Raw genomic sequence first — 27,932 nt, forward strand, 5'->3', positions numbered from 1 at the left:
CTTTGTGCAACGGTTACCGGAAACGGGTCCGAGTGAGACCTCTTCAACTCAGCCCCTCTCTTTGATGTCCACGTCCCCGTGGTGTCCGTGTCCTGCCGGCTGCGATGTGTTACGCGCCTCAGCTTTAGAAAAAAAAAAACAGAGAAGGAAAACTTCATAGAAATGGCGGAGGGTACTACGACTCTCAAAGGCTTGCGAGCCCAAATGGGTAAGAACTATGTTGGCAGTCGTGGTTATTTTTGTCCCAGTTGTGTCTTACAATGTAGTAATGACTTTGTAATGTTTGCTTGCAACTACCGCCTCTAAGTCTAACCGGGTTGTTTGAACGCGGCCAGCTTCTCTGGCTAGTAACGTTAGCTCGCTCTCCGGTTATCTGCTGACAATGGATGCGGAAAGAAATCTGCAACTTCTTCCCGCATTAAACGTTTTTAAGTTTGATTAAATTTACCCAGCCATATTGATACATTTTGAGTACAGCTAAACCAGTTTGTTTAACTTAGCCTACTAAAAGACAAGTACTTGCAGTTAACGTTAGCGAAAGTTGTAACGTTAACGTTATATTTTATAGCCTGAGAGCCGGGTTGACATATCACGACTTGTCTGGCGCCTAGCTCACCTAGCTTTGCTTTAGCTCTTCTATACCGCATTTAATCACGTTGTCCAACAAAGTGCTGTTGAGTGAATGTAGTAGACTAGCTAGACAAACACGGCATGCTTGGTAAACCAAGCTAACTGCTTTTGTAACTGACACTCTCCACTAGCTTAGGTAACGTTGCTCATCACTTGGGGATTATTGTCAAAAGTGATCATCGGCTATCCCTATCAGGAAGAGTTCAGAAGGCGTATTGCTGCACTGTTCATGCCTTTTGCGATCTGAGTTGATGCCCGCAGTAGAAACCAACAGACAACTTGTTTTTTCTAGCCACATATCAGCCAGTTTTCTAGCTTCCTGTTCAAAACTCCTCGTATCTTAAACAGAGTAATAGTTTCTCTCCCATATTCATTGGTCGACAGTTATGCTTATTTGTTGACATATGGCATACCCCCCACCACTTTCCAGGGAGGATAACTAACAATGTCTGACCTGAATTTGAGCTATAGCTGGAGTGTCAGACTCTGAGCTCTGAAGGCTACATGGTTGCTCTTCTCGAAAGATCTTAATGAAGTGATAAAAGAGTTTTGGTTGGATGAACAGCTATGTGCCAGAAACACTTCTGTTAAGCAAAAGGCACATTGCTTTTTTTGTAAATAGTATTATGTAGTCCAACTGCAGCAGCAAAGTCTCGTAACAATGCTTCTCATCCATGCCTCAGCTAGCCCCTTTCAGGCTTGGACGTGGATGTTTACTGTGTCTGCATCTGTGGGCATGAATGCACAGTTTGTTATGAATTGAGCTGCAGTTGGGCAGACAGTTTCTTTTAGTGTTTCAGACTAAGAGGGAGTTTTCTGCATACCCACCGTGGGTGTAGGCATGTTTTACTCCTGGCAACAACTGGGCTAGAACTGATCTTCATCCTGTTTCCCTGAACATTTCCATTCAGTATTTTCAATCTGGAATTTACAGCCACCTAATTCTGTGACTTTCTGAAAATATTCGCAAAGTTTAGAACGATGTGAGATGTTTGATTGGCTTTGTGAAGATGTCAGTTTGCTCGACCTTCAGTCAGAACAGAAGACTGACAATAACAAAATAATGTTAGGAATCTAGCTCAAGTGCATGATCATTTCCACAAGAATGTGAGCAAGGAGAAAATGTACCCTGCTATTATACAGGGAGATCACGCTACTGCAAGTCACACTGCAAGGTTATCCTGATCCTGGCTCAGCAATTGCTGCTGCAGAATTAAAAGCATGAGAAGTATTTCTGAGCTGGTCAGATTTAACCAGAGGAGGAAATGGACCAGCCTCAATTTCAGTGTGTAAATTCTGGAATCTGTCCTCTTCGAGTCAAATACCCCATCCCTGTCTTACTTTTTAAGCAGCCGATATGATGTATTACAGTATAAGTGTGTCACCCACATTCACAATGAAGATTTGAATAGCAAAACATGTCAATTTGTGTAGGCTATAACTAAGGTCAAGCTATCATTAGAACAGTTTTTCATAAGGCATCAGTTGATATGTTTATGTATCTTAAATATATTTATGTAAATAAGTTTCTTTTTGGATTTTTCTTACTTAAAAGCATCCCTGTTTGCCATGTCTAGATATTTGAGAGGATTTTGGGGATAAATTCCCATTTAGGCCCAGATTTTTCAATTCTTAAGAGTTGTTTTCTTGTAATCATGATTGTGAACAACCAGACAACACTGGGAAGCACATTGTCTGTGAGGCACAATGTCAAAGTTTGGTTTAATGTGGTATTTGACAGCAAAAAATATCATATGCATGAATTAGGGGTGTAACAGATGAAACAACACAGTATTCATCACAAATTGTTGGAACAGGGTGTTTGGTTCAGTATTTTTTAGGATATGTGTGCAGTGTCTGCCATTTTCATAAACAGTGTTGAGATTTTTTTTCTTAATAGAGATTAAGCAATTGAGTGCTAACATCGTTCCATAACAGCCACACTGACCAGCCTTCAGATGTGTCTGGAGACATTTTTGTTTATCTGCCTTGTGAGTGCAGGCATCGGCTAATGCCGATTATCTCAAAATGCTAGATATTGGCCCAATAAATCGGCCGACCAATTATTCTGTTTATCTTTTGAATTGATTATGGATTTGGATACAGTCAGGTCCTTTCAATGACCACCTCCACAAGATAACATGGTTCACCTGGAAGAGGAGACTCCCTAGGAAGCTGGGATGTGTCATCATTATCCTGCCAGTACTGCAAATAGCCATGGCTTACCTTTGCATGAATAGGTCTCGAGTAATCCCATAGAAGATCTGGTGTGTTTGTGCGTGCGTGTGTGTGCACGTGTGTGAGCATGCATCAGCAGTGTTATCTGAGGACCTGAAATCTTGAGCCAGCAATTGGAAGCTCTGCCAAAGATGGCCAAGAATTTTGATGTTTTTATTGCAGCTATAAGTACTATACAAGGTGAGTTAAAGGAAGTATTTACTGGTTCAAGTTGTTTTGGTCTGTGAATTAACCTGTTATAGTATTTGGTTGGAGTTAAATATCCCTACGTACTTTTAAAGGCTCAGTGGCAAGGGGTTGTCCACTCTTGCTTTAAGCAGTGCACAGCAGACGCTTCCTGTGCAACAAGCTACTTAATTGTACCATGCAGCAGGACACAGTAAAAGCTCAAACTGGAAGGAGAGACAGACAAGAGCCTTAACCCGCTCCTCTTTCCCCACTATACCGATACTGGCTAAAGATGTATCCAGAGATCTAGCTTGTTATTTAGAGAACTAGCATTTTATCAGCATTAGGGTTAGGCTTTCGACTAGAAGTGTTGATGTAATGTATGCTGGCCTGTTTCCTGTTTCCTGCCGGTCATCACCAGCCCCCCTGGTGGTCTTTACTGCTGCCATAATAACTCAGCAGCCGGAAGGTGGGACTACATCCAATCAATATGTATATGTTTTGCACTAAGAATGTTATTCCATGCTACCTAAAACTGCTGGATGTGGCTGTAATGAGTATCACAATAGCTGTACCAATATATATTCAATATGTCACCTATACCGGATTAATCACAAGCAAAATACATCCCTTTAAACTTCATAATCACCTTTATTGATGACCACATGATGACTGAGTGGAAGTGGTCTGGACCTTCCACTGCAGACTGGATCTTTAGCTCAAATGTTGCTCAATACAGCAACCTACACTTACCTGAACAAGTGGTTATCTAGCTCACGCAATACTATTGATCAGTCTGGAGTATAATTACTGGTGGTGTTGTTCCTCAAACATATTAAAGCGCTTATCTGAGTCTGTCGGTGCAGCAGCGATGATGTATAATGTGTGCAAATCTCTATAGCGATGGCGTGATGACAGACATTTCCTCTGATTGGCTCTCTTCATTTCTATGCGCGCACCTGGCTCTCTTGAGGTCTGTTGGGGAAAACAGGATCCCCCCAAACCCACTCCCAATCTCATTTAAGCACTTTAATCAACATATGAATGTGTGCGTCAGTGGAGTGAAGTTCTGATTCTGAATGGTCTTTGTCTTGTTTGTGACAGGAAGACTTATTAAACTGTATATTACAGCCGATGATTTTGTGCATAAGCGATCTTGCGCCTAAAGAAATTCTGCATGCTTTTAGCTTAACAGCTGTTACCTGCTCAGCCCCTTTGCTTTCCTGTCTGCTTTTACTTCCCTCTAAAGACCAGATAATGCAGTTTGCTTATGTCATTTAGCTTGTCTAAAGCCTGTTGTGTCATAGAAGTAGGGCATACTATTGAAACTTAATTTTTGGGCTCTGAACTAAATAGTTCACAGTAATTTGTACAAGTTAATACTGTTGATCAGCCCCTTCATAGATTCATACATCCTGGATCTACTGATATCAGCATAATGTTATTCACAAGGTGTCCCTTGTGTTGATAAATACACTGTATATTATTCAGCCCAAATGTGAAGCAATTGTTCCTTGTAAGCTGCCACTTAGACTGATGAGTAAACCTTCAAAGCTTTACCGCTCTGTTCTCTTTATTTAGCTATGAATCATCTCATTTCAGAGTCCATGTCTTCCTTGATACAGGCCTAAGCACGACAGAGAAGCTCTGCATCCATCTCAAGCTGCTGTTTGTGTCTTAGCAACAGTTACCCTTTTATTTGAAGGCTGAGACATGATTCTGGGCTGGATTCAGAGGCAGGACATTTCAGGTTACATGATCTGCACAACCACCAATATTCAATAGCTTAGCATCTTTTTACATGTTTTCTCCAAGAGATATACATGCAGACATTGGGTGTGATTCCTACATGCCCTAGAATCAGATTGTTTTTTCTGAATGTAGATCAGCTCCTTCAGTCCACCATGGTGCCTTGCCTGTTTTTCCTGTCTATTCTCATGAGTAAAAGAAAATGTCTGTGTTGACGAATCCATATGCTAACCTATACTGTCTGTTAAACATACAGTTACAGTGATAAACTGCACGCAGCAAAGCATGTTAAATAAATACAGAATAAACTGTGTATAACTCTGAGGTTATGCATGTTTCTTTGCTTGCTTTGAGGTCAGTGTATTCATCGTGGTGTTGTATGATTCTCATCACATGATGGCACATTGGGGACTGTTAAGAGTAATTATTAAGAGTAGTTAGTTACTCTAGTGTGTTGAAAAATATGTTAAAAGTGCAGTCATATCACATTTTTTCTTCACTTACCCGCCGTTCGGCCTACTAACCAGTGGCAGGGGTTAAAGAATGGAGTCAGAGCAAAAGTGAAGTGACCGTACACTTCACTGAGGGATTTAGCTGCAGACTTTGACCCTCATAAGCTTCTTTGACAGGAGAGCATTGATGCTGCTGCAGAATACAGATAGCCAGTTCATGACTACTTACCCTCAGCTCACTTTGCTCTGTCCAGCTCATGCCACTTCTAATATCTGGTTTGTAACAGCTACCTCAGGAGGATTGGTTTGTAGTAATCTTCTTAAATTGTCTATTCAGGAACCCTGTTATTATTGTTTCTTGTCTTTGGTTCAGGGATGCAAACAAATCATATGTGATTGTCAGCCGGGTGAACAAACATTGTCCCTTTCTGTAAGAAGGGCCCTTTGTCCTCTCTGCTTTCCAGAGAGTAGGTAGGTAGGTAGTGGAGTGTGTATTCAGTTTACCTACAGATATGACGTGCATGCGATGCTGTACTCTGAGAAATGATGATTGTGGCCTGTGGCGGGCACAGAAAGAATGTTTTCCAAGTCAGCACAGTAAAAGGTGTTGTAATGATGTCCAATAAGTGCCTTTATGCAACCATTCAAATTCACTGTGGTTGCTTCTGGTAAAAGCAAATGGCTATATCTTACATTGGTGGCAAATGTGTCTGCACTATCTATATCTGATTTTATATAAAGAAAAGCCTTCCAGTGATTCGCTGGTTTGTATTAACTGCATCTTAATGACTTTTCTGATTAGGGGAGGAAGATACGACGATATTACATGGAGACAATGCAAACCTGTATACTGTCAGAGTTGTAACATGACATATTGATATTGTAAAATAAAAGCCACTCTTAATATGTATACTCACCTCTATTTCTGATACTACCTATGGCAAAGAACAGCAGATCTTAAAAGAGTGTGCGTGTTTTATGGTGGAAAGACAGGAATGTAGTACAAAACTCCAGGAGTACAGGAGACTTTGTTACACAGGTGCTTCTGAAGTAACAATAACTGAACAGTCTTTAAAAAATTTACCTCTTCTTGCTTGCACAATGGCACATGTTGAGCCAATGACAGTTTAGTTTAGTGCAATGATACAGCCTTCTTTATGTGTAGAAAGACACTGTTTAGTCTTGCTCCCAAGCAGGACCATGAAATTGTCAGCACAGTTATCCCCCCTGGAAGGGCGCATATGATCACGACTCAACACACCATGTCACGAGCCAATGAAGATGGGGCATTTCTTATCTTATCTCCCTTGTGAAGGATGAGTGAGAAGCAGCACTATTGTGCTTTAAGTACATTTGTCAACGTTGGTTTGACTTGTCTGTGACACGAAATAAAACAAATCGATGGGGTTGTCAAGCAAATCTAATCTTTATATTTATTTTTCCACATGAAGGTATGTTATCCATGACCTAATCATGTTTGATGTTCTTCATCCAATTGATTCAGTAGATAAAGGAAGAAACTGGTGTTTTTGCCTGTTACAGTGCCATCACTATATTTGCATACATTATGGATAGTCATTTCCCAAAGCTAGTTACATTTGATTGATAATTGTGGGCTTCTTTCCAAGTAGTCATTGCTTTCATTGACTTTTTGCTTTAACCTTTTTTATTATTTATAATTTTAACTGTGATTATTACATTTTTTGTAGTTTTTTTTTATATCCAGGATATATTTAATAAACGATTAAAGACTTTTGGAAGGAGGGACAGTAAAAAATTGTCTTTGGGCCATTAAGTTTCAAACCCACTGGCCCGGTGGGGCCAGTTGCAAAAGACTTTAACGTTGAGCCCTGAAAACACCTCAAGTTGGATAAACCAGTGCAAATGACGTGCATGTGGAAATTTGTCCTATATTAATTTTAATTCAAAAATTAATGGCAGTACTTGTGTTTGCAATGTTATGCACCACAGGCTATTTTAGCTGTATACCAGGAAACTCACATGGGTTTTATTCCATACATGTTTCACACAGCAGCCCCCCCCCACCCTGACCCCACCCCACGAGCTTGTCACAGAAAGCAGTGTATGGCTAGCTGCAGGGTTTGACCATGAGCGGAGGGGTTATGTCAGATGGCTGAATAGCTGGATTGTTCTGTGGCTTCAAATCCATTGGATCTTTCTAGAAGTAGCAAATCCTATGGAGAACAAACAAAGCACAAAGAAAAACAGTTGATTTAAACTTGATTGGTTTTGGAGTACCCAAAGCATTTCTGTTTCCTTAATATTATTTGATATACCTGCTCTGTCAGACATGACTTGGTGTGACTCTAGTTCTCTGTGTATTTGTGTTTTCATATATACAGCTGCAGCTGCACAGGCACAAGCCGAGGAGCGGCGCAGCCTGGCCGGGAACAGTCCAGGACCTACAACCAGCACATCAGCTAAACCTCAGGGGTGTAGGCCAGGTAAATCACCACACCGTGACACAGAAGAAGATTGGTTCTCACAGATACTCCCTGTCACTGCTCTATTGTCTTTCATAATCTGAACCATTACATGCAACACAATCTACTTCCACCACATAGTGTGGCTTACTGCAGGTGAACCTTAGTCATCTTATTGTAATAGTTGACAAAGCTCATTAATGGCAGTCACATGCACACATCTGCCTGATTCACAAAGCCTTTATGCTGCAGTGTAATCCCCCTTTTGTTCTCTGAATATTGCATCGCTGCTGTGTATGTGTTTTTACCACATATATACATGTATGTGCTTGCAGTCATTGACGGTGCCGCGCTTAGAATAGACGACCGACTGCGGGTGGCAAAAGAGAGGCGAGAGGAGGCAGACAGACAACAGGGTAAGAGGGTGATCATAGTTTCTGTGTGGAATTATTTTAGCCAAAGCCAGCTTAAACTTCCCTGTGAAATTTACCATTACATGCATAGCAAAAACTGAATATATATTTCTTGTTAAAACAGAAAATCATTACATTTTAGAACCAAGAATTTTCCCAATTGCAGCTATTTCACTTAAGTAATTGATCATAAATATGATGAACATTAACATAGAGAAGTAATATAGAGAATAATAATAATATAAAGAAATTTTAAAACGTCCTTAATATTCTTTATTGGCTCTCTTATTAAAGGGGTTATTACTTGAAGTTCCCACGCATAAGAAGACACCATACTAACAAGTGACTTTTTCTCCTGCACACACTCACTGTCCGTGTACGCACGTAATGTATATGCGGTCAGCTTTGCGAGAGTCTCAGATCATGGAGCGGGAGCGCAAGGCCAAGCTGCAAGTAGAACGTCAGATGGAGGAGCGTCAGAAAAAGGTTGAGGAACAACGACGAAAGGAGGAGCAGAAACGATTGGCTGTGGAAGAGAAGAGGAAGCAGAAACAGGAAGAGGAAAAGGTACATGCCACATGGGGAGGAGTCTCGCCAGCCTCAGAGCAGTGCTTGTTGTTGCTCAGTTGATTTAACCTGTGACTAAAATAATTACATTTGCATAGAAACACAGTCTTATGTACCAGTTTCCCCTTTAATAGACATAAAAAAGAAGGTGTGGGTGAATAAGGTCATTGTTGAGTGAATAACAGCACAATTATCCATATACTGTATGTCACGTTTATGACCTCCTCAGGTTTTGTTCTCTGGTTCAGGCATTAATGTTGCTCTGCTGTAAATGACTTGCATTTTTCTCTTCCTCTGCCCCTGTTATGCTACAGGAGCACTACGAGGCAGTGATGCGGCGGACATTAGAGCGTAGTAATCGAGTGGATCAGAGGCAGAAAAGATGGTCCTGGGGAGGCCTGTCAGAATCAGATGGACGAACAGGTAGAGGCCCTTTCTTCGCCTTTAAAGTTCAACCTGTCCTTTTCTATTCAATTTGACTTTTGTCATTCACTTGCCATGGTGCATTAAAGAGCCAGTTAGGATACAACAAAAGCTGCTCGCCTCTTCAAAGCAAGATGTCAAAGGGGTCAGGTTCACAATGTGATCATGTTTCACTACAGTTGAGATTGTTTCTTTGCCAGCAACTGATGATAATGCCAGATGAGATGAGTTGAAGTGTTGGTGATAAATTCTGTCTGTTGACTCTTAGCTGTTGTCTGGTAAAAGTGCTCTCTGACTGGTATTGATACACATGATACTCCTTGGAAGACATTTTCGATGACAACTATAATAACTCAGCCTTGTTAGCAGCTAGTTGGGTATCAGTCAAGCATTAATGCATATCATATAATTTTTTAAAAGCTCTTCAACTTGATAGCTCCTTATCTGAACCCCCAAGCAATGAAGAGGCCCCGTTTTCAGCCTGTGAAATTGGAGCGTTTTCAACAATTTCATTTAGTGAAAGCATTTGTGCAAGCCCTGTTTTGTCATGCAGAAAAGCAAACTCATAAAATCCAATTTATTTTCTGAGATCTGAAAAATTAACTGTGGTCTATCACACTACTATCTACTCACAACGCTACATGCATGGGATGTAACTTGACTCCTCTGTACAATCACTCCCACTGTTTGACATTCGGTTAATAAACCACAATTTTCTTCAGAAATCTGCTGAACATTTTGTTGTTGTACAAAATACATGGGTTGTTTAAATTACATCATTGTCGGGGTACGAACTGATGACTGTTAATTTGGTGGCAAAATTGTAATTTGTAATTAGTGGCTGGTGTATATCATGCTGGAGGCCAGGGATAGTCAACTTGCTTTCCCCTGGGGTTACTTTTACAAAGTGACAGGACACACAGACATTATTGAACAATTACTAATTGGTATAAACAAAAACATTATCCCAGTGTGAATCAGTTCATTTTCGGGCTGTTAGTTGAGTATCACTGTTTTAGGCATTGGTTGTCCAGCAAACGCTGACGCTACCAGGCAGGTTTCACCTCCCCTCTCTTTCCTTGTATGAAAGATGTGCCTCAGCAACTTGTTTTTTATTGCGCCTCCCTGAGAGCTGTTTTTTCCCACAGGAGACTCTGATGCCGGCTCCTCATCTCCAGTAACTATAGTTATTTCCTCTCCCTCGCCAGAAAAGCCACCAAGGAGTAGACAAGGTTTTGTTTGTTGATAATTTGCTCACCAATGTAGTAACACAGCATGGACTCGGACTGGCACTGGCACTCTAGATAGCTTGGTTACCTACTATCCCTGCCAACTCCCTCACCTCTCCCCACCCAACCTGCAGTCTAACTGGCAGTTTTTCACTAACAGTTTGTTGTATGGGTTCTGTGTTCTGAATGTGCCTTGTGCTGGGTGAATAGCTGGTAAAGTGTAGCTGTAGGTTTTCCACTATCACACACTGTCACTTCAAGGTCACATGGGACACTTTGCATGGAAGCCCAATTGAATTACACACAAAAACAGGACTAATATCACTTGTGGATTCTCTGGCACGCCTCATGTAATGTTGTTGATGCTCTCCTCTTTTGGAGTGGTCGAACAAAAGCATACATTGTTTTAATCATTGTGCCTGGCCCTAAAACCACAACAACTTTGTTATGGTTTCTTAAACATGTATTTGTCATGTTAAACATGGTGATTCACCAGCAAATTCAAACTGTATATCATGTGTTTTGCTAAATGTGCACTGCATTAGTAGCACATTAGATCAGTGGGTTTATGTGGTGTGTGTGTGTGTATATATGTATGTATGTGTGTGTGTGTGTGTGTGTGTGTGTGTGTGTGTGTGTGTGTGTGTGTGTATATATATATATATATAAATAAATATAAATTTCCTGTATTTCTATTTTAGATATATTAATGAAGCAACATATCACCCAGGGCATATTAGGATCTTGCAGAGCCTTGTACTCTCTTGTGTGCACCCAAATGCCCTTCCCCATTGGCCAACCTCTAGTATAATCCCCGCCTCCCTTGTGTGTCTTTCCTCCTCCCTCTCAGTGGACAAGCGCTCCACATCCACCATGAACCTGAAACAGCCGTCTGAGGCTGGCATCAGCAAACGCCTATCCTCTTCCTCTGCCACCCTCATCAAATCTCCTGACAAAAGTAAGTCTCCTCTCCCTCCCCCCTCCTCCTCATTTGCTCCTCCTTCCCCACCCCCCCTCCAAACCACCCTGCATTCCTGCGCTGTGTTTTAACCAAAGTAGAATGTTGAAGACGGTCTATTACCGCCGAGGTAAATGTTTTCCAGTGTTGATCAGTGTACTGAGATCTACAAGGTGGCAAGGTGGTGTAGATTATCCGGAACAAACCCACTTTCTCCTCCAACTCTTAAGCCTAGAGAGTGAACTCTGACCCCTGTGCTCTCCTTATCCAGGGTTTTACACTCGAGCTCACTGGAGCACAGACAGACTGGTAAAAACGGCTTTAGCTCTCTGTCTCTGATTACAGCTAATGATAAATTAGCATGGCCTCCTGATTCTGCTGCATCCATCAACTATGCACCTTTATGATATACTGAATCAGATTTTCAGAATCAGAAGGGGTCCCAAGCACCAAATTGTGATTTGTTAATAAATGTACTCGTAGTGGTATAGAAACCTGTCACAATATTCCTCAGCAAATTTTGATTCAGAAGAAGTATATGTGATTGCTGCAGAAAAAAATAATCAACGCAATCAGTTGATTCACATCTCTCCACAGCTTCTATGGGCTGCCAGTGCCATTTCTCCTCCTCCTTCTTTCTGATATTGCTGATTTGTCTATAACTCTCAAATTGTTTAATATTTATTCTTTTCCTTTTCCAGGCCTGTCAGTATATTCTAAAAAGTCTTAAGAGACGTTGTACCATTCACAAGAGAGTGCTGTGTATATTCACCAATGGGTGTTTCATCATTGTCTCTCAGGTGTTAGGCCGAGGAGTTCGTCTTGTAACCGGTTGCCTAGCAATGGCAATGCTGCTCAGGCCAGTAAGGAAGATGGCAAAAAGCTTCAGGTGGAAAAGACAGGTGCAAAAGATCCCCTTTCCATCCCACACTATGCTTCCATGAAAAAGGTGGCGTGCAGTACTGCCACAGGTTATAGAGACAATATTTAATAAGTTCCATTGTAAATTGAGCTCTTGTCACAGCTATGACAGCCACATAGCAAGCTGACTTTGTACACATTAATGGTTTAAATTATTAATGTTGTAGTCTGAATTAGTGGGGCATTAGGTAGATGAGGCAGTTACAACTCACTTCTGTGTTTTTAAGCATTGTCGATTAAACTTGGACATCAGCTGCTGTCTGCCTTAGCCTGGTGACTCACATAAGGCCAAAAGAAGTGCACATGACTTGTAAACTGTCTTTGGGGAGTCCTTGTTCACTCCTCCCCAGTGCCTGCTTGGCTATAACTCCACTTTCATGTCCGTAGGCCGTTCCATGAAGAAGAGAAGTTCCTCCCTCACACGAGTAAGTGTGGGCAGAGCACAGACCCCTGCCAAGCCTGATAAGGGGACAACGGATGATCAAGGTGGCTAGCATGAACAATCAGCATTCTTTTTTTTTTTCATGCCACTACCTGCACTGCTGAGGCCTTCCTTTTTAAATAAAAAGCATGCGATTTTAACAGCTTGCACATTCTGAATTTGTTTGGTTTTTAAAAAACGCTTTCGGCTACTAAGAGCTTTTGGAGATAACATTCTCATTAGGCTCATTTCAGTCATCAGCTATATGGGTATTTTAAGTGGCCTACGCTTCTTTCTATGTATTCCTTCTTTCTCTCCATCTTCTCTTTCAGTTAAGCGTTGCTCACTGACTGCTGAATTACCCATAGGCAGCACTTTTGTTTGTCTGTGATTAACTGGGAACACTGTGCTCGTTCATGTATGCCTTACCTTTCTGCTGTCTTAACCTACCAGATCCTGTACTGTGCCACGTTTGTCAGTGACCACTGATCTTGTTTTAACTCTTTATTTTTTTTATTTTTATTTTTTGGAAGTGTCAACCCAGGAATGGTTTTGCTTTGTGTCATGTCTGCACTAACACAGTGTATTGTTTTGTTGTCACAAAGTGTTTATTGTTTTCTCCCTACCAGATGACGTCATAGCTGGATTTAAATCGCTGGGCTCGTGCTTCGGTGTGGTGTGTGTCAGTGCCATCCCACCGTAGCACCCCCAGAGCACAGAAATGACCACACTGCTCTGTGTATTGTCATTAACCACCAGTGCTTTTGTTTGTCCTATAGCCACGTCAGCATCTTCGTGCAGATGAGTTGTAAAAATGCTCATGTTTGTTCTGTATGTTTAGCCTGTGCAATAATACAACACATCTACCATCATTCACACTGACTTAGTACTTATCACCTGCAAAGTTATTTAACCCCTATGCTTCCACACACCATCCTTTTTACAACTATAATCTTATCTCAGACTAATAACCCAGATTCTTAATACCTGGGTGCTGAGCAGTGAGCTATGCCGCCGTGCCCCAGGGGCTAGCGCTTAACAGCTAACAAAAAGGTCTGTCTGCAACACATGTCTTCTCAGTAAGGTGCTCTGAAGAGAAGTGTGATGCTGCACTCTGCTTTTGAAGAGCTAGCCTTTAGGGACATGTGGTAAAATCAACCCGTCAACACCCTAACTCTTCTTCTGTTATAATTTCTACTTTTTAGCTTAGGTAGGAACGGCCTAAATGGGGAATTGTTCATTCTTCCATTTCATTGAAGCAGGAGTTCTTTGTTTCTGCTGTGAAATCATGGTCCACCATAGTGCTTTCATAAAATGCTGACTTGTTCAGTTCTGCCCATTGTAGTCAGCCTCCTTTATTTTAATCAAATTCAGCTTCTTCATCTTAACTATAGAAAAGCTTGCACAGCAGAAGCTAAAGAACCCTTGCCTGGTCACAGTCACTTGCTCTATCATTTTTAGTCTTTGGTTTCTTTCACCTCTCATCTTCCTCCCCAACAGTATTCTTCTGCTGTCTTTGAATTTCACTAATGGTTTGTTTTTTTCCATCAGCACACCTCCCTCTGCCTCAAGGAACCATTGATTTGACCCCATTGTCTACTTTAACTACTGTTTTAACTGATCTTCAGTTACCAGACAATCAGTCTTTAGTCTGTCCCAACACTCCTTCATGGCATCCTTTCCTTACTGACTTTTAATGACTATCCTCATTTTATTGTGTCACTGATAGTTAACAGGATAAAGACAGTTAATAAGGAGCCCATGTAAGATTGTTGGGACTTAACCTTTGGTTGTTTAAGTTGATTCTCTTCTGTTGGTTAAATCAGATGGTGACCTTTCTAAACTTAATTGACCCCCCTTTACCCCCCCCTTCTTTGTTATGACTTCATTCCCCACTCTCATCCACTCTTTCCTTCTTGGCCTTTTTGCTCTCCTCTCTTTCGGGTGATTTTTTTGGCCGTGTAGCTCGCAGGCCACCGGCCAGCACTGAGGACGGAGGGGTCCTTAGTCGCCTGCTCACCCCAACCCAGGCCTCACTAGCTAGGAGCAAGAGCGCCGCCGTCCTTTCAGCCCAAGGAACAAATGCTCCAGGTAACCTCCGCTTAGGAGACCCTGACAGGAGAGGAATGATGGCTAGACACAGAACCCCAGTCCTCCCTACTTACCCTCATTTTATCAGTAGAAAGTAAGCCCAGTTGCTCCCAGTATCACTCACTAGATCTGAGCTCATCCCAGTGCCCTGCTGCAGACCCTCATGCTTTTTGGACAGTCCTTTCAAAGTGTCCATTGGCCTCTTAGTGGTGATGAAATTACAGATGTCACTGCACAGTTCCCTGTGTTTAAAAGCTATTGTTAACGATCAGCTGTTTATGTTATGTATGTACAGTAAGTTATTTGCAGCAAAGTACTCATGTGAGAGAGCATAGTCACTCGGTAAATATTGACACTCACATGCACTCTCAGATCTGACACAATTGGCTGTTGTTGTGCTGAGCTGAGCAGGGCTGGCATGGCTGGCATGGCTGGGAGTATTTCTCTGCATCTGAGAAACCTCAGAGTCCATGCTGGGAGATTTGCTTTAAGAGGCTTAGCCCCTACCTGTTAGTTCTTGTTACGTCAAGTTCAGACTGTTGGGCTATTGCATGTGTTCTGGTAGTGTGACCAGATTGCTGGGGACTCCACTGCACAGGGGCAGAAATAGTAAATACTGGTAATTCTGGCAATATGGTCTTGAAGTCACACTAATCAAAATGAATAGGTCCTCATTCTGGCACTACATTTTGGGCAGACATTTTATAATAAAATATACTCTGCAGCCATCTACGTGAGGGTTTAGGTTTCACTGGATTACATATAAGGTAACTTAATTGAACTGTTTCTTTGTGTTATGCTATGATGGCAGTGACCTACAGTAAATAAGGCAGTCATTAAGAATATACCTAGTCCTAGACTCAGCATAGACAACCTGTAATGAATCTCCTCAAACACTGATGAATATTGCATTTTTCTTGTTGACTGTATTTTTTTTAAAGATAGAAAGAGCCATACATTAAAGCACTGACTCACTCCAAAGCTGCAACTGCATTCCCCATGTTGGTTTTAGGTTGTGGTGTTTATTGACCGGCCATTAAAAACCCATTAGCGGCTATAGATCTTCTGCTAAGTATAGCCCCAATAGAAACACGACACATCAGCATTAGCAGTAGCAGCAGTGGTAGCTCATTGCAGAGTTAATTTCATAGTCTGGTCAGTGTGCATTCAGGATGAATTACAAAATGCGTTTGTAACCAGGCTGTGGCAGGGAGAGTTCTCCAGGTCTCTGGATTATCATGGCTAATCCCTCAATCTGACATAGCAAGCTCATAGGCAGTGGACAACAGTATTTACTCTGTATAACTAACTCCAGGCTTCACTGCGTGCTGAGGACAGGGCTTTTCACCCATTGCCATTTCAGGTTTGTAGCATCAACATTTTAGATAAGTTGGTCCTCTTCACATACAACTGAGATTTGTTTGTGCGTCGAATTCTTTGCCTAGCAATTTGTAGAAAAGGCTTTGTCCTGAAATATGTTGCATTTAATGTCTGATATGGAGTCTGGAGTGTTACAGTATGATGGCAGAAAGGACTCAAAGACACATTACCCTAATTTTTTAGTTACTCTAAGTGAACACAACAAACGACACTATGAGAATTTATTGTTCGTTTAGTGTACTAATAAATCTGTGTGATATGTGCGTGGATTGTCAGTGTTGGTGGTTTTGTGTAGTGTGTGTGTGCTATGCTGTGGTGTTTGGTGTTCATGTTTGTTCATGTTGAGTCCAGAGGCACCTGGTTTTTGTGAGGTTGTTGCCATCTGTTCTTCATGTCTCCAGTAATCTCCACACCAGTCAAAGCTTCAGAAATCAAGCTGTAGCCTGCCTAAAGTGCTATATCTAACAAACCGCTTTTTTTTGTGCTCTTGTCCCCTTACAAAAACACACTCCTGCATTTCATTCAACCATCATCTTGCCCTCCTGTCCTCTGTCTCTTTCTCTACCATTTTGCCTCTCTCCACTCTCTTCATTCTTCTCTCCTTCCACTCTTTGCTGCTTTGCTGCCCTGCTGCCCTGCTGCCCAACCCGGCCGCTTATCACGCCTCCCATTGGTTGTGCTCCTCTGGCCCTGCGATGACTGTGTCCTTTACCAGAGTATCACCTGTGTCCTCGCTCAGCCTCTGCCAGTCCCCTGCACCCACCGCGTGGACCTGTGCGCAGTCGCAGCATTGACCGACAGAAGAGCGGCATGACCACCTCTGTGTCGGCCGATGGAGCCCTCGACCCTTCGATGGTGAGAATACCTTGTTACGTTCAAGATACTAACACCCAAATATGGGAAATGGCAAGGATGTAGAATGATAAAACCCAACAATATATTAAATATTCATTAACACTTACTCTATAAAAGCAACTTTTAAGAAGGGATTTGAAAGACGCCAGTGATGTAGCCTGTCTAATGTTGGTAGACAGAGTGTTCTACTGTCTGGGTCCTCCACATGATAGGAAGGGAAAGTTATTGATAACGTTCTCATTTAGTGGTCACTCACACTACTTTTGCATTATTTATCTGAGTTGGATGCCCAAATGTCAGTGTTGTATGGAAAACCCTGTTGTAACATGACATCTTTTAGACTTTAGCTGTCAACAGTAGAGGTGTGACAAGACGATGTTGGGTTCACAAGATCGAGACAAGATTTTAAAACTATTTTTAAAAAATCTCCAATGCTGAATTATATGAAAATTTTGAGCATTAAACTCATAAACTTTATTTTTTTTCCTGCACCAATTTATGGTGGAAATGTTTTTATGTATGTAAAGGGAAACACAAAATTCAAGTGGCAGGTGACAATTCAAAATATAATGCAGTAAACCTCTCAGGCATTATGTATTGCTTTCAGATATGTTTTCTCCTGTAGATTATTTTCTCATGTAATATCATCCCTGCTGAGTCAGCACACCTGCAGGGACAATTTAGTCTTCCCTCCTCTTTTGTATCTTTTTTTTGTGGGAGTAATCTCTTGAAATGTGCATGTGGCAATATTTTTACCTCAATGATAAATTAATTGATTTGAACCTGCACTTAATAGCTCCTTCGTTTCAGCAGGTTTTCTGCTCATGTCCAAAACGTTCTGCACATTCAAAATCTCTCCCACATGTCTGTGTTCTCTGACAAAAAGTCTACCTGCTCTATATTCTGCTGTACATTATGTTGTTGCTCCGCTAGTAGTATCCCCTTCAGATACTTCAGACAGACACAACTTGGGACTGCATGTTAGGATGAGACAAGGAGGTGCAAACCGAAACTAGTCAACAACACTTCTGATCAGCCAGAAATCTCACCACAAATCCACACAAATGTTAACTTTAGATGAAGTGCAGTTCACAGCCCCAAACAGAGTGAGTTTGCGCTTCAGTTTTTAGATGTTTATATTGCAAAACTCTACCAGTTAGTTACCACTCTGTTACAACCGTCTGGACTCACAGCGCCAGAGCTGGTTCACTTGATTACCATCAGGGCGTACACCGGTGTCACATCAGCTGGATACAGCTGATTCACTCAGCCTGTTGACCTTATCAGTTTTACATTTGTTTTTCACTGCTTGAGAAAATTGATGTGTGGCATGACAGCATGTGAAAAATGTAAATTGCATGAGTCTCGCGAGAAAGCTTTTAACCCTTTAAACGTTTTGATCTCTCAAGATCTCATCAAATCCATACTCAACAGTGATCTCTCAATTTGATAATTTTACTAATTAATTTATTATAAAACTATTCAGAAGGATAATGCTGAATTATTTTACAACCCTGTGTCAGTCACTCAGTTGCATTTACTGATTAAATATCCTGGATGCAGCGTTGTGGATGGTATCTCTAATCTTATACATGTTCAAGTTATAGAGTGGATAAATTTAAGTAAGTACATGTACACATGCACTGTGGTTTTTGAAACTGTTGGAAAAAATCTGAATACAGTTTAGAGAATATTACACAGTACAAAGTGATTGCTGGAAAATAATATACTTATGCCTTTTATTTACCAACAATAGTATGCTTTTATTTCCAGGGGAAAGTCATTGAATTGGACTTGGAAAATTTGAACTGTCGATAAAAACATTTTAGTAGTTAACACATGATTTGATTGTTGGTAGCACAGGAAGAGAGGGATACTTTTTCCAGAAGCTGCTTGGAAACCAGAATGAAGCTGAAGGCACACAGGTGGCTTAAATAAAGTATATCATATCTTATCTTATCTTAAGTAGTGACAAAAAATATATGCTTTCCTACATTGAAACATGATTGCTCAGAGAAATAAGTGGCTGTCACCCAAGACTGATTTTGCATATCCGGCTGCATTTGTCTGTCAAAGTACTTCTGCAGGATGCTAACCATAGGGAAATGCTATTGCTCCTGCTGTTCTTTGACCTTTGCTGGTCACTCATAATATGAACGTGTTCATACATTGCTAAAATTGTATCCTTCTTACCGCTTCTGATGTCTGACATTTTCTTACTTGATGACCTGTAGGGCCTCTCTCTCATAACCTGCCTGTCCTCCTCCTCTTTGGCTATGAGAGGCCTCATTGTCATAGCATGAGACAAAAAGATCCACAGCAGTCAAATTAATGGCACATTGTGCCATGCAAAGCAGGCCCCACCCCAGACGGGGGAGCCTAATATCAAAAACCTTTGACTTTACTTACCATTTCACTGTCTTCTCTCCTCCGCGTGCACTGATTAGTGTGGAGATCATTGAAATTCAGCCTCTCACTTAAGTGTTGCCAATAAATTGTGTCTTTCAAGTCAGCTGAGTTAGGCCGTCTGCTTAGAGTGAGGACATTTCTTTTAACAAATTACCAAAAGGCATATTAGAAACAATATTAATGATGCAAAACTATTTGTTTTCTGTAAGCTTCCTTGTATCCATTCTTTGCTTATGAAATGATATTATGAGGGGTTTAGGGTTGTTATTAGAAGGCTGTTACTGTTGTTTGTCTTTGAGATCACTTCTGGACCTGCATGCAAAGAAAGTGTGTCTGTATACAGCTCTATACTGCTCCATTGTTATATTGACATAAATAGGAAATGAATCCTTTTGTCCTTGTTATTTACTGTTCTGCTTTTCCTTGTCATTCATAAAAGCAGTTTCTTACATTAAGGCGTACAGTTCATTGTATCTAAGTTTTGCTTCCTTGGCATTCGGCACTGAAAGCTTGGGTTGGGTCTGTACTGTATATTTGTGTCCGTTGGAGTGTCACATAGTTGACCTTGCTGTGCCCTCTTTCATCAGGTTTACAGTGCCAAAAGTAGCACATGGGCATTAAAAATACATGAATTAAAACCTGATCCACAGCCTCCTTAAACCAACTTTGCGTCACTGTTTGAAATGCCATTGAAACAAAAAGAGGCAAAGGCAGACTTAATAGTTAAATGGTTAATTTTAGTTAGTTACTCTACTTGGTCCAAATGTAAATGAGACCCCGGACCCTTTTGGGGGTCCTAAGATCAACGTTAGGGGTCACAAGAGTATTAATGGGATATTAGAAAAACATGTTCAGTATTTCTGCTCAACGAAATTATGTTTTATGACTTTTTTATGACGTTTTTGCCCTTTTCTTCTATACTTTCACCTCTTTGAGAACTCTAACTGATCCTTTTTTTGATGTCATGTTACTTAGTAAGATGATTTACAACTGTCTGTTGTTTATAACACAATATTTAAATGAATAGTGTCAAGTAACAGAGTTTGTATGGATTACATATGAGTTCTTCACATGATCCCCTTTCAGTGTTAGTCATGAATTACCTTCCCTTCTGTTACATCTCTGTGGAACTACAGAAGGACAAGCAGTTAACATCACCTGGAGGGCAACGTCCCGCATCCCCATCCACTACACTGGGGCGCAACCGTTCACCATCTCCAGCCCCCAGTTCCACCCCAAAGAGGACCCCCTCCCCAGCAGCAACCAAGTAAGACTACAAGCGTAGTCTCCAAAACAGCTTTAGTGATATTTGACTTAAAGTTTTAAAGAGGGTTTGAATGCAGCCTGTCATTTAGATTTCATTATGAAACACAACATAACTCCCACTTTCTTCTTACAGGCAAAGTTCCAAGACACGCCCACCCTCACCTGGTGCAATGAAACAACGTCCCCCATCCCCCCAGCCTAAACCTCCACCTATCCAGAAACCAGCTCTCACTCCAACAGGGCCCCCCACCTTGCGAAAGAGGGACTCCAAGTCCAAGGATCTGTGTCCTGTCCAGGCGGTGTCTCCACAGTCCTCTGATTCCAGCAAGACCAAAGAGAAAGATGGTGAGCAATTCTCAGTGAGAAGAAAACACTACAACATAAATTTTTTTATTGTACTTCATAAAAATATATGAGGTCTTTCATATTGGTACAAAACAAGTAATACACGTCTATATAAAGGCAGAATTGATAACCTTGGTCAGCTGACAGATTTTAATTAGTCAGTACTAATATTTGCAAAGACTGATCGTTATTCTGGAAACCAGGATGTTTGCACTGGTGCAGCCAGACAGGCTGGGAAGTGTCCCAGCCAGACAAGTAGAAATCTTTTTCATTATGACTAAATAAATATACTGATGTTCTTAGCCATGCAGGTCCAAGCCTACGCATACTCCCAAAAAAGATTAAAGTAATTATTTTTTTCTCTCTGGTATTTTACTGAAGTACATCTTTTTCCAGATAATTATCTATGAATAATGCAGTGTCCCCTTAATCTGTTACAAGTGGAGATTGTTCCTTAACAGATGCTTCTTGCTGGTCATCATTCATTGTCCAGACACTTGTTACATTTACACTTAACCTTATACATACTGATCTCAAGGGAGTGTAAAAGAAGGAAATAAAAAGGCAAGATTGTAAATCAAACTGTTAAAGCTGTGAAAATATATAAGAATATTGTTCTAATTTTATTATTATCTCCTTTTTTTTAGTAATTTTAGCTAAATTAGCCACTTGCGTGGGAATCAGAATAATGGAGCTCTCCTTGTTTGCTTTTGAACTCTCGCTATGTCTCACAGCAGCACCTTGACTTTTAGCAGAAGAAAAACTTGTGTGATCGTGGCTTTAATTATCATTTGTTTAAATAGACAGATCATATACAGAGGTGTGTGTGTGTGTGCGTGCACTTGTGTGCTGCAAACTGAGGTGGCAAGCCCAGTTTCCAATAAATCTCAGTGCCGCAGGAGACCTATTAAGTTCCAGCTGGAGTTGCATCCTGTTTCAGATCTGGGGGTATTTTTGCTGCCACCTTCTGCAGAGGATCATTCGCTGCAAGATAAACTGGCTTAGTAATGGTTTAATGCTACATGCAACAGAGCAAGGACTGTTATCCACTGTGCATCAGAAAGATGTGAAAACAATTGTTGCAGGTGACACAGTTAAGGTATGCCCATGTATGTTTAGGAGTGTATGAAAAGGCAAAATACTGTATCGCTGTATTTGTAATTTGATATCATCAGATCAATGTCATCATGATATAGCATATTTTTCTGGGAAATCGATTTAAGCTTTATAAGTATAAAATAACCAGAGAGGAATGTCTATTTTATTTATTATCATACAAATCAAATATCTGACTTTAATTTAAAATCTGATAGAAATCACAATATTTTCACACAGCAGTTCTGCTCAGCAATTGGCCTAATACACACAGAGATATTAATGGTTAATGCTAAGATAGAAATGGAATGCCAAAACTACTGACACATTTATTTTTATCTAATGGTATGTATTCATGTTTATGTATATCATATTGCTCAACCCCATGTACTGCCACATGTATTCCCACAGAGAAAAATTGTTCTTTCATAGATGATCATGTGAAAGTTACTCCGTATCAGGCTGCTTTCTTCTCTATTCTGTTTCTGTCTTTCTCTGTCTTTCTCTGTCTCGGCTGGCCGCCTCCAACAATCTAGCTTTTTTTCTTGTCTCAGTCATCACTCATCCTCCAGTCACCAGCGTCCAGATGCTGTGGCTTCATGTCAGCACTACATTGAGAAATGGGTGACAGGGTGACCTAAAGGGCTAAACGTATGTTCTATATTTGTCTTTCCACCTACCAAACTCTAAAGCCTCGACGGGCACCAACTCTGCAGCAGAGGCAGCCAAGATCCTGGCGGAGAACCGCAGACTGATGCGAGAGCAGAAAGAGAAAGAGGAGCAGCTCAGGATACAGAGGGAGGAGGAGGAAAAGTAAGGTTTCTGGGATTGTTGGGCAAATATCTTGTTCCTGTCTCCCAAAAAGATTTTATTTTTTTTATTTTGTGAATGATTGTGATGCAACACATATGATACCTGCATGTGCCCATTAACAACAGTGTTGTCAAGGAAATTGTAGTTTTTATGATGTGAAACGAAAGCATGTAATGAAGTAAGTTTGCATTGGTTTAAAAGTTAGCATACCATATACATGCATAAGAAAAATGGGTAATGTCACTAGTTTCAACCAATAAAACACTGCAGGTGTTTATTACATGGGCATTAAAAATACAATTAGCATTTTGTTTTAACCAGTAACACCTCTAGACTAAAAGTATCCATACTGCACTATTACCCCTACCTGCCACTTTATTTGTCAGCATGCTTTAAGCCATTTGCGGCCCTTTCTTTACCATCCCAGGCTGAGGAAGGAAGAAGAGAATCGTTTAGCGGAGGAGGCTCGACTGAAACGAGTGGAGGAGGAGAAGAAGCTTGCAGAGGAGAGGAAAATCAAAGAAGAGGAAGATGCGCGTCTGGCAGAGGAGGATCGGGTGAGACTGGCCGAAGAGGAGGCACTGAAACAGGCCGAGCTCCAGAAGGAACGCGAGGAGGCCGAGGCCAAGGCCCTGGAGGAGGCAGAGAGAGTCCGTCAAGAGAGAGACCGCATCATGCAGCAGAACCAGCAAGAACGAATGGAGAGGAAGAAGGTATGGATAGATTGATGGAGAAAATCTTTGTGTTTTGCTTTATTGCTTTATATTGATCACCATCATTTGCTGCCCTACTGCCTGTCTCTGCAGATCAAATGTTTTTCTTAATTTGTGTTTAGATCCTAATAAAACTAATCAGTTACAAAAATCTGCTGTTTTTCCATTTCAGAGGATTGAAGAGATAATGAAGAGAACAAGAAAAGGGGAGCAAAATGACTTGAAGGTGAGCGCACAGTCATTCAGCGCGTATGGCTCAATAACCTGCACTGAGTGAGTGTTAACATGATGTTTTTCCTGAATAGAGAGAGGCAGAAGATGATGATAAGGAGGAGAATGAAGATGACGGGGACCAGATAAACTCTGAAACCATGAGTAAGCATTCTCATCCTCTAGCTTTCACATTGCTGGCAGTTTTAGGATGTCCAAGTGCATGAGGAGTCACACATTACTGCGTTTTAAATTGGTCTGTCACTGAAAGTGATGTTTTCCCCTCTTTGTGTTTGTTTGCATATACTTTACATAAATAGCTTGCTTGCGTGATTTTGCATAATTCTCAATGTGACTTACGACTTGTCTCATCCAATTTTGCTTCCTCTGGTGATTTCATAGGCCAGACAGATGAGCTCCCCATAGAAGCTGACGCAGATGAGTGTGGTCTGTCTTCTGGTGAGCCGGTGGAACAGCGAGAGGCACCCCTGGGCAGTGTGAATGGAAAACTGGAGACAGACAACAAGGAGAATAACAATGGCATAAGCACAGATGAGACTCAGGCAGTAAGGTATGACTTTAGATGATGAAACCACACGGAAACTGGCCTTTTTTTTTAATCAATTACCACAAAGATGACTTTTTTTGTGAATGATAGTGATACCTGCATGTACGATAATACAATTCTGTCATCATGCACTCACTTCTCCATCTCTTTCCAAACCCCCCCCCCCAGTCCAGCACCTAAGGGCCGCCACGTCGAGGGATCGGAGTTCCTGAATGAGCAGGACTCCACCAAGGTGGGATTGGTGTCAGGTCTTAACGGTAAATCCAACCAGTGGAACTTTGAGGAACTCATTGACCTGAACGTCCACTCCAAGACTCGGCCCCTCATCGACGCAGAGGACTGTAACCAGGTCTTGATTAACTGTGACGGGAGCTCAGATGGGACCAGGGTCGCCTTCGAGGACAAGGGAACCCCCGTCAATGCCCTGCATTCCTCTAATCAACCCATAGAAGCCCTGTCAGGTGAGGAGTCAGTCACACTTAATCATCTATTGGGAATTTACACTCTTTGACATAGTCTTCTTTAAAGATAGACTGTAACTCTTTTCTCCTGTGTCTCTGTAGAGATTTGATGCTGCAGCCGCCGCTGAGAAGCCTCTTACTGTTACTTATTGTGTGCACTCGTAAAGGTCTTGTCCAGCAGAGCTCCTTTAAAAAAAAAAATCCTCTACCTGTTCCAAACAGCTTTCTGATCTTTCTCCTCCTCCTCTTCCAGAGGGAGGAGCACAAGGTGAAGCGGAAAGACCACCCCAAGTGCTACATTTGCACCCTAAATGATGAGGAAACAAATATTACAATATATGTAAACAAAAAAAGCGTTAGGCTTCAGGGAAGTTCCATATGTTCCTTCAACGTGCTTGCTTCAGGTCTCTTTCCTCTTCCTCTTGTGTTTAGTTCTTCTCCAGATTTTTTCTGTGTTGTGTCCAATGTTGATGATGTTTTTTAAGAGTTGTCTTTGTCAGGGGTGTATTGATGTAATTTATTAATTTTGGCTTCTGTGTTGTTGTAAGTATTATATGTTTAGTCTTTTTTTTTTCTTTTTCTTTTTGTTTCTCTTGTATGAGAAAATTCCAGGACACATGCACATTAGGCTGTTTGAACTGAATATAAGATTAATATTGTGAGTTAATGGAAGGAACGTTAATACATTCTGTTCTGTCTCGGCTTTGGTGGGGATAGCGTCCCAGGTTATTGCATGCGATTCATCTAAATTAACTTGACCGGCTGCTTTTGTAGCATCCAGCAATATGGCCTTACCACTCCCCCCCCCCCCCCCCCCCCCCCCCCCCCCCCCCCAACTTCTAATTCTTAACTGTGAATATACTAAATTGCTTGTTCTGAAGCTCACACACGCACACTTGAGCAATCATCCGTCATGTGCTTACACTTGAGGAGTTGATTCTGTATTCACACATCACTTCACCTCACAGAGCTGTGTCCTTTCAGCCCCATTTATTTTTGTACACAACAAGCACCTGTCACTGTGTTTATTCTTTGACCACCAGAGGGCTTCAGGAGCACCAACTCCAATTGTAACATTTGAAGCAGATCTACATTGCTGGTCATGACAACACTCTAGTGTATTCGCATGTTAAGTGATGTTTCAGCAGTTTGTTGATTTAGGGCTTATGGTAGGGTTTGTTATTTTTTTACATATGTATATAGAATTTATGTTTACTAACAACATCATTGTAATTTACACCAGAAGAAGAGTTGCATCGAGTTTTAGTCTCATCTTGAGCTACAGTTTCAATAAGCGTAACTGTAACATACTACTAACAGGTGAAGTCCATTAGTTTCATTCATAGCTGCTTCTGAGCTTCTAAAGACGTTATGTGTTTGTTACTGAACTGAACATGAATGTACAGCTGTTCCGTCACGATGACCAGAGTTGCCCCAAATCAGGCTTTCAATTATCTGGTTTTAACTTAAGCTGTACCAACACATCCACTAACACTTTTCCATCTATCCTTCTGTCGGTGTGGCTCTTTCTTTAATTACATTTAATTCTCATTAACCTTTTGAAAATTCCCAACACATTAGCTGCTACATCAGACAAAATACATTTCAACTATTTTGTATAAACTAAAATTTGGCGTTTTTTGTTTATATATGAAAATACATTTCTACATATATTTAAGTGTTATTGTATTGTGTATAAATCAGTATTAGGCAAATGAAGCCATGTTTAGGATGCGGTGGTGTCAGGATGTGGATAATCTGCATATGTGACTGTGCTATAACCTAGGTTTCTGTTTGACTCGTGCCCTATGACCAGGTAGTCAGGTCACATTTGGGCAGCCTTGAAACCCAAAATTTACATAAAACCCTCTGCAAAGCATGGGGCCAAGTGGGGACCCACTATTTGTTTCTCAAAATATGGTGTGTGCATTTGTGTGTATGTTCGAGACACATATCCCCAAGCACTTATTCTAAATATGGGCTCGAGTTGACATTTTGATGGCAAGCAGAGTTGTTACAGCCTTAAACAACATGTCTGACCCATGATAATGGCTGTGCCTCTTTATGATGCTTTAATGTCGTTAAAATATGTTTTAGATTATGTCAAAAGATGTGTGGATTTTTTTGGTTAGTTATGGTTGGTTTATCAGCTCAGGTCGCAAATATTCTACTTTGTAATATGAGGCAGGGCACGTCCTCCAAACAGAAAATGACGTGGGTCAGACATGTTGTTTTCTGTCTCTTCTGGATTTATAAAATGTTTTAAACTCTTGAATTTCCCTATGCTTGAATAGTCCAAGCACGAGGTTTGGGGACCTTGATTTTTGCCTTGCTGTCTGCCGGATTTCGCACCCTCTTGCTAACTCAAATGTCTTTGTACATAAAGACTGGGGGCTTTTAGATCTTAGCTTTGATTAATGAGCTCAAAGAATGTAACAGACTCCATAAACCGTCCTTCATTATTTACCATGTCTCGCAGAGCTGCCTCCTTTTAGCTTTCATACATTATTCATCTTAAAAACATGACTCAGAAATTACTCGCTATGTTTAAACTCACTGGTTTACTGAGGAGAGGCTTTATTGTACAGATTCGAAAGAGAGTTGTGTGATATTCTGGAAGACAGTCATTTGTTTGTTCCTTCACAGATATTTAGAAGTCTCATTCATAACCCAAAACCTGCTTATACCCAAACTCCCCACAAACCTTTCCTACTCCTTTCCCCACTCATGAGTAGCACCTGTTGTGGGGCTGTTGTAGCTGCTGCTCGAACAGATACTGTATCTATTCCCGGTCCTGCTGCATCTTTGAGGGCTTGAGTACAGAGCTGACTGCTCTTAGTCCTTAACGTTGTCTATAACAATAGGATAGAATGGTGCCTTAGATTTGAGATTTAGTATTTTTATTGAATAACAGTTAACTATGAAAGCTTGTCCTTACCTCGGCCTCGACAATCAGTCCATACAACCAGGGCAACTTTGTGAATATGAATATTTCTCTGGAAGATTTACAAACCTAACAGCGCCCTGTCCACAGATAAAATTTGTACTGTAAATATATCTAAAGTGTACTGAGATGATACAAACTGTTAAAACAATAAAGTCTTGCAAAAATA

The 27,932-nt window shown here is 41.0% G+C and overlaps 1 protein-coding gene across 9 annotated transcripts; it reads left to right on the forward strand.

The window, feature by feature from the left end:
• On the forward strand, positions 1 to 27,932 carry map7d3 (MAP7 domain containing 3). 9 transcript variants are annotated; one of them, XM_046029836.1, is made up of 20 exons: positions 1 to 208; positions 7,601 to 7,702; positions 8,017 to 8,097; positions 8,498 to 8,661; positions 8,976 to 9,084; positions 10,233 to 10,316; positions 11,164 to 11,271; positions 12,072 to 12,173; positions 12,580 to 12,678; positions 14,579 to 14,704; positions 16,800 to 16,939; positions 20,485 to 20,615; positions 20,748 to 20,959; positions 22,747 to 22,867; positions 23,295 to 23,580; positions 23,753 to 23,806; positions 23,886 to 23,955; positions 24,193 to 24,361; positions 24,527 to 24,819; positions 24,922 to 27,932. In XM_046029836.1, exons 1-20 carry the CDS (start codon positions 163 to 165, stop codon positions 24,927 to 24,929), a joined length of 2,505 nt encoding a protein of 834 aa, XP_045885792.1. In that variant the 5' UTR covers positions 1 to 162; the 3' UTR covers positions 24,930 to 27,932. The 9 variants fall into 9 exon arrangements, with proteins under 9 accessions (XP_045885792.1, XP_045885793.1, XP_045885796.1 ...); XM_046029837.1 differs by having other exon boundaries at positions 16,824 to 16,939; XM_046029840.1 differs by lacking the exon at positions 14,579 to 14,704 and having other exon boundaries at positions 2 to 208.

The sequence above is a fragment of the Micropterus dolomieu genome, linkage group LG19 (assembly GCF_021292245.1).
Source record: "Micropterus dolomieu isolate WLL.071019.BEF.003 ecotype Adirondacks linkage group LG19, ASM2129224v1, whole genome shotgun sequence".
Lineage (NCBI taxonomy): Eukaryota > Metazoa > Chordata > Actinopteri > Centrarchiformes > Centrarchidae > Micropterus > Micropterus dolomieu.